The sequence below is a fragment of the Zeus faber genome (genome assembly GCF_960531495.2).
Source record: "Zeus faber genome assembly, chromosome: 13".
NCBI classification, from domain to species: domain Eukaryota; kingdom Metazoa; phylum Chordata; class Actinopteri; order Zeiformes; family Zeidae; genus Zeus; species Zeus faber.
In genome coordinates this window covers 11,767,584-11,775,083 of record NC_137198.1, presented here as the reverse complement: position 1 = coordinate 11,775,083, position 7,500 = coordinate 11,767,584, and the positions used below count along the sequence as shown (strand labels likewise).

The 7,500-nt window shown below is 43.8% G+C and overlaps 1 protein-coding gene across 1 annotated transcript in view; it reads right to left on the bottom strand.

Annotated features, from left to right (window-relative positions):
• Positions 1 to 3,648: 3,648 nt before the first annotated feature.
• The window catches only part of e2f2 (E2F transcription factor 2), a gene marked incomplete at its 3' end in the record, with an annotated part of 11,670 nt that continues 7,818 nt past the window's right edge, over positions 3,649 to 7,500 (bottom strand). The window contains exons 4-7 of the mRNA XM_080011986.1: positions 7,232 to 7,451; positions 6,730 to 7,138; positions 5,097 to 5,298; positions 3,649 to 3,959 (exon numbers count right to left, since the gene is read on the bottom strand). Coding sequence (XP_079868112.1) covers positions 3,649 to 3,959; positions 5,097 to 5,298; positions 6,730 to 7,138; positions 7,232 to 7,451 — 1,142 coding nt within the window. The remainder of the gene's footprint in view (positions 3,960 to 5,096; positions 5,299 to 6,729; positions 7,139 to 7,231; positions 7,452 to 7,500) is intronic.

Here is a 7,500-nt window from a genome sequence, read left to right as displayed (position 1 = left end):
AAAAAAAAAAACATGCAAGGGAGTCAAAATATTTATTAGAGTGTGTATATAATAAAAAGTTCAAACATCGTTTTTGGTTTTGTTTTCAACCGGTACAAAACTCTGCGTGGGGCAGCGTTCGAATACGGAAGTGTTTTCAATAAGCCAGGGCAACGCAAACATGTTGTGTCGTGTTTTTCAATAAATATTGGCAGTCGTTTCCTCGGCTAAAAAAGGAGGCTCAGCGGAATCCTAAATGACGGACTAAAGATGATTATTCAACTTTTTTTGAATCATTATTTTGTCCATAATGTTGAAAAAGTCTGTGAATCAACAAGAAAGAGTATGCATTTTGTTTTTTGTTTTTTTTGGGGTACCCAAAGAGCGCCACTAGCATTTCGGTGTGACCCACTGACCTTTGACCTTCGCTCTGTCTGCGTCCTCCATGGTTTCCAGCGCAACCAGGGAGACAAAGAGGGACGGAGCTGTTTTTGTCGACCTGTCCGAATGAGTTTATACCGTTTATATAGTTTGTCCGTTCCATTCTAACTCCTCGTGTCACCTCATTCTCTCTGTTTTTCTTTCTTTTTTTTTTTTTCTGTTTGTCTCCATTCTTCAGAAATCTGAAATCAGAATCAGAATCAGTTTAAGAATCAGGTATTTACATTTACCAAGTATTTGTTATGGTGAGGTTTGGTGCGTTACATTGCCGACCATTGGCATAAAAAAAAAAGTTGGCAGTCCGGAAAAAGAAAAAAAACATTATAAAATAGAAAAGTGAAGTAAAAGAAATTACGTAAAATAAAAAAATAAACATATAAACAAATTGCCCAAAATAAATATAAAACTGAAATTGTCCGATATATAAGAATAAACGAATAAACAAAAAGTGATATTATGCACAGGATAAATGATTGTTTTGTGTATTTAGACCTTCAATTTTACATTATACTTTTTTACATTAAAATAATAATAATAATGGTACTAATCAATAAAGGCAATGATCTGAAAACTGGTTTGTTCAAGAATAGCACACAGGGCTCCGCTGGGTAAAGAAATGCATCCACAGAAATCTATGCCACGGCACTGTCTAGATACTGTTTAGATTGTTTGTTTAGCAAAGCAAACAATCCTGGTTTGGGAGAATCTCTTATTGATTTTTTTTTTTTCCTGCCAGGCGGAGAAGGAGGGGTAGGAAACCGAAAAGATAGACACACATCACAGTCATGTCATACATACAGTATGTGGATATATAGATAAATGTATTAACTAAAGCCCCCCTCCCCCCCAAACCACTCTGTTGACCGCCGGTTCTCAACTGTTGGGTCCCGTTCCAAAACTGGGTCAAAGCAAAGCGATGCAAAGTGATTCAGTGGTTTACTGTCATTATCTCGATGTTATCGTGAGGAATAGTTGCATTTTATTGCCATCCAGAGAAAACAGCATTTTGGAAGCTCGGGTGAAATCAGTTGCTGTTGTTTCAATGGCTTTTTTTTTTTGCCCTTTATTGCACTTTTGGTTTGTTCTGTTTTTCACATGCACCCCAAAAATAAATAAATAAATAACTGCACTGTTCAATCTATTTTGGGGGAAAAAAAATAATTTGAATTGTTCAAATCTTAAAGAATGTTTGGGTCATGACTTGAAAATATGAGAACTTGAGGGGAGAGCAATTGAGAGCCACCGCTCTTTATTGTTAATATGTTGAATGTTATAATGGGAGTATAAATCACTGTCAAACTTTGGGAGATGAACTCCACGGAAATAAAATCATTGTAACTTTTAAAGAAGCGAAATAAAGAGCAATATCCCTTTAATATAATGCATATCTTAAATCGCCGGTGCATATGTTTCAAGAAACACTACCTTGTTCGTATTGTACTCCGAACAGGTCATACCATGTGGGGCTGAGCTTTTGTCCTGGAGTGTCCAAAAAAAATAAACAAATGAAACATATTTCCAACTGCAAACAATTGTCTCAATATTTATTCAATCAATTCAAACAGCAAACAGACCACGCAATATTACAAAATATTAAGTGCTGCATGTCATACAAATACAGTCGTGCCTCCTTGTACAATGGTCTGTGTCGACATTCCATTTTTTTTTTTCCAGAAAACAAAACACGTATAAATACAAAATAAATTCTGTACAGTTACAAAAGAAAAAAATGAATGCTCATTGAAAAAAAAATACACTACAGATTTATTAAATTCAAAAAATAATCTATGCTACACTGTAAAAAATACACCACAAACAACTCTCCGAACACCAACTTCCAAATAAAACACACAAAACACACAATTTCAAGTTTTGTTAGGACAGGACAGTAAGCTTGGCTCCCGTTGTAGGAGGAAAAAGCCCCCCAAAAATAAATAAATAATAATAAAAAAAAAACTCTAAACCTGACATTCCGATAACCAAATGCCTAGAATGGTTTCAAATTGTTCAGGAGTCCCGACCCCCTGGGGGGCCCGTTATCCGACAAGAACGGATTAAAGCGAGTTGAAAGTGTTGATCGGCAAAACGTTAAAAAAAAACATGAAGTCGCCTCCGTGTGAATATATATTGAATTTGAAGGGACATAATTATCCCCCTTATTCAACTCAACTCTAATTGCCTCCATCGGCCCAAGCGCTCAGCACCGTCTCTCTTCCTTGGCACTTCCTTAGAGACGAAGGCAGTTGGACAACACGAGCCCGAAGGCCGTTTGTGACACACTGCATCCTATCTAGCCAACATCCCGGTGATGTCACTCTCATTCCAGGGGTGAAGGCAAGTACAACGACATGATAAAAAAAAAAGCTGCCAAATCGACAAGAGAACATGATCTCCTCATTTATTTTTTTCCTTTTCACAGGCTTTTTGTGAGCTCGCTCGGTGCTCGTTACCCGCTTCCGGCTTAGTAAGAAAGAAAACCTTTTTTGCAATGGTGACATATTCCAGTGCCCGGCGTCACCTTTCATCGGGGTGAATCGCCGAAAGTAGAAATGAAATGCCCTTGCGCCATTTTAAAGACGTTCCATATTAATTCCAGACTTTTTCATAACGCCACACCTGGAGTGGCCCCTGGATGCAGTGATTGAAACTGTGTAAAGCGTCCCGGCGGCAGAAGCTGCCGCGGCACGCCGCTGACCCCTGCTGGCCGGAGGCGTGCGCAAACGTTCTAGACTTTGGAAACCAAAGATTCGATGCAAAATTCCTGAGTTTATCACACTGTAAACACACCGATAAATGCCCGGAAAGCTGAAATTATTTAGCTGGCGATGCGATACGCTTAACATATAATAACTTTAACCTCATAGTCGCCAACTGAGGAATATATGAAAATATCCCACAGCTTGGCTAAGAATCAGTGTTTCCTACAGGTTGGGCAGTGCACATGACAGTTTGTCAATGGTATCCCAAAACCCCGACCCCCCTCCCCCCCCGTTCCCAGTTCCATTCACTTTAAAATAATATGTACAAATAATCACAAACCTCTCAGATTTGATGGAATAAAATAGGCATAGCTAAAGCAAAGACTGATGGCTTAATAGTGTAAAATATCCTCCCTCCTCCCCAAAGAGGGCCTTTCATCAGCCTTCTAACCCCAATTCTCCTCCTATATTTCTTTCCATATATTTCCCCCCCGCCCCCCATCCATTTTCTCCACCTTTCACCCGGCCCTTAGCTCCGGAGCAGATCCCCCAGGTCGTAGGTGTCGAAGAAGTCGGACACGCCCTCTCCGTCCTCCAGGCTCCAGAGGTAGTCGTCGTGGTCCAAGGGGGGAGAGAAGCTGACGAAGGGGGTGTTGGGGTCCGGGGTGAAGGCGGCGCCCGGGAGCTGGTCCTCGGTGATCTGGAGGAGGCTGGGAGGCAAGCCCAGCAGACCCTCCACGTCCAGCAGGGTGGTGGTGGAGGAGGAGGAGGAGCCGCTGCTGGAGGTTGGCGGGGCGGAGGAAGAGCAGGAGGAGCCTGGAACTTCCCTGGAGAGGGGAGCTGGGTGTAGGGGAGAGGGGAAGAGGGAGGAGAAGCAAAGACAGAAGGAGAAAACAAATCGGAGGTGAGGAAGCGATTAATAAGTAATGGATAACGGCCATTATCGTAAAACAACCCCTGACGGGGTGATCGACCAGTATCACTCTGGAGGACATTATTTTGCTGCCTGCACATTATTCTGCTCATTACACAGCTAGTTCCTGAATAAAATAACGGAATACTGATTTGAAATCATTTCATAACTAGTATGCCTAGTTTAAGAGCTTCTGCTTAGAAAAAGACAAAACAAGAGACATGAATCCAGGCGGAGAACTGGTTACCCGTGGCAACGGTTATTATTTGAAAATAACTGACCAATAAAATACATAAAATTACGAAAAGAACTAATGATAAATAATGAAAAAAAAAAAAAAAAAAAAAAAAAAGAACTAATGATTTACTATATTTGACAGGCAGCTCGCCATAGATCCACGTAATGTGTAAAATCCAGCTGTTATGTGTAAGATTCTCATCTTACGATTTTTTTTGTCCGCGTGGTAGTACGTTTGTTAAAAACTCTCGTGATGTCTCTATTACTCTCCCCTTTTTTCCACCGAGGCATTCTGAGAGGGCCCGTTAGGAGCCGGTGCCTCATTGGGGACCGGTTTTCCCGCGTTTCGACAGCAATAGAACTGGCCCTGGAAACGGAAAATTGGTTCGAGCACACACCGCCCCCTGTTTTCAACAGTCCCTACCAAATGGTCCCGGTTTTCACCAAAATAATAATAATAATAATATTATACTTGTTTTCAAAGCTTACATGGACGTTTATCATGTTCTGTCTCACTCAATAAAAAAATAATGCACCACGAAACATAAGCGATGATGATAATAATAATAATAATAATAATAATAATAATAATAATGATAATAATAATAATAATAACAATAATTAAAAAAAACATCCTGATGAAAAGCCGGAGACATATGCAGACGTCTAGAGTGACGTAATGACGTGGATCTCAGACCCATTTTTCCTGCGGAAAAGCAAGGTTCTTCGGAGTTCAACCAACTGCGAACCGGCACTAGCACCAGCCCAGAACCAGCACGAGGTTCGTGTTGGTGGAAAAGACGGGGTACGTGGGAGGCTCATCTTACCCTCCTCCGCGGCCTCTTGTTTGACGGCGTAGTTAGGGGGTCCCATTGTGGGCGTGGCGGGGGTCCCTAGGGACGGACAGAAGTCTTTTCTGGGCGTGGTTGCGCACTTGACGGGGCTGCTGTCCTCCAGTCCGTCCTCGGGACAGAGGTAGACCTCGATGGGGCCGTTCTTGCTCTTCAGGTAGATCTGCAACGACTCCTGCTGTTGGCGAGGGGAAGGTGGAGACATTGTCAGACGGATTTCCTTCACCAGGAAAAAAATAAAGAGAACCAAATAGAAGACACGACAGGATAGGATTAAGAATGAATCGATGCAAAGTTTATTAATCAGTGCTAATGTCATCCAGTGCACACGGTGTGGGCTCCATTACAGGAACTGCATATAATTGTACCAGTTGAAGTGTTTAAACCCTGTAATGGGGTGTGTTGTACTGCGTGAGCTGTAATAATATCTATAAACGAGAGACAATTACGGCGTTATGCCTAAAGAGCTCAAGTTGGACGACATCCGCGCTATAAATAAAAAACAAAAGACAGGTTCCGGTGAGAGCTACCACTTCCAGTTCCGGCGACGTCTTCGCTTGTGCGCTGCCGTTGCTGCTGTTTTTACTGCTGCTATTGTTGCTGCTGGTACAGTAGCCGCTAGTGTTGTCATTGCTGCTGGTGGTGTCGTTGCCGCTGCTAAGCTTATAACTAAACCATCTCTGACCTTATTCCTTAACCTAATCTTCTCGAACATTATACCTATACATAACAATCCCTAGACTTATACCTAAACTTAACCATCTCTAACCTTATTCCCTAATTAAAATATCTCTAACTTTGTACCTCAACTCAACATCTTAACATCTCTAACATGAGTGACTTTTCTGGTTCTGGTGAGAGCTACCACTGTGAGGTGAGGCCTTTGTGTTTGCGTTGCTGTTGTTGCTCCTGCTTGGTTTTGCTGTTGTTGCTGCTGGTCTTGATGTTGCTGCTATTTCTGTTGCTGTGGTTGTTTCTGTTGTGATATTACACTTAGAGCATCATGAGAAGGGTGTGTTTTCGGAGAGAGAGTCAAAAGGATCTCCCTCCCGAGGTCTGTTTAGAAACTTGACCCGTAACTTAGGGTCGCTAATTAAAGGACCGTGACTGGATTAAGATGAGTTGGTGCACACAGTCGAAATTTCCACTTCCGGTTCCGGTGACTTCTTTGCTGTGCTTTACTTCGTTGAGATGAGATGGTACACACAGCGACTCAATACATATGAGGAGATTTCTGGTTCCGGTGAGAGCTACCACTTCTGGTCCCGGTGACGTCTTCGCTTGTGCGCTGTTGCTGTTTTTGTTGCTGCTGGTGTGGATGTTGCTGCTGCCGTTGTTGCTGTTTCTGTTGCTGTTGCTGCTACTGTGGTTGGAGTCGCTTTTATTGCTGTTTTTGTTGTTGCTTTTGTTGTTGCTGTTGTTTCAGGGGCATTCTTTTGTAATGACCGGCTGACAACTACGTTCTCTCTTTCTTTTTTGTATTTCTTTGTAAAGCACATTGTGTTGCCCTGGTATGAAAAGCGCTCTATAAATAAAGTGTGACTTGACTTGACAATAAATAAAAACAAAAGGACATCAGTGAATGATTCTTAATACAGCGTCCACTCACCCCTGATGACTCCGGAACCTCCAGCTTGGTCTCTGCCGGGGCCTTGACCGCAATGACGGTCTGGTCCTGGAGACTGGCGATGGAGTGGATGTCTTGGTACGTCACATAGCCCAATGTGCAGGATCGTGGGTCAAGGGTCATGACGTACCAACGTTCGGCGAAAAAACGGAAGAGGGAAGACCCGGCACAAAACACACACACACACACACACAAACACGACCCCGAACGCCAACTGTGAGAAGGATATCTCTGGCTGTCTTTGTGTTCGGTCAGGTGCTTGAGCTGCACACTGCTGGAGTGGATCAGCTCGTCCAGGGCCCGCTCCGCCTGCTCCAGGTCCCCCAGCTCCCTCCTCAGGGCCCGCGCCTTTTCCCCTCCGCCGGCGCCGCCTTCAAACACCCCTCCCACCCTGGAGCCAAAACGGGAAGAACATCGTATCAGATCGCAAACGCCAAAAAACGGAGAGTCGGGGCGCGGTTTGAGGCGGAGCTCCCGGACTCACATCCACTGGATGTTGTTCTTGGACTTCTTGCGGATGAGCTGCACCCCCTCCAGGACGTTGGTGATGTCGTAAATGCGTCTCTTCTGGACCTCCAGGACCTCGGTGGCCCAGTTGAGGTCGAGGACGCCATCCGGAGACTCCGCGATCAGGCCCACAAACTTCTTGGTGAGCAGGCCGAGGGAGGTGTCGTAGCGCGTCCGCTCGCCCGGAGACTTTGGAGCTGGGGAGTTGGGTTGGAGAGGTCGGCAATCAAGGCAAAGCAGCGGACG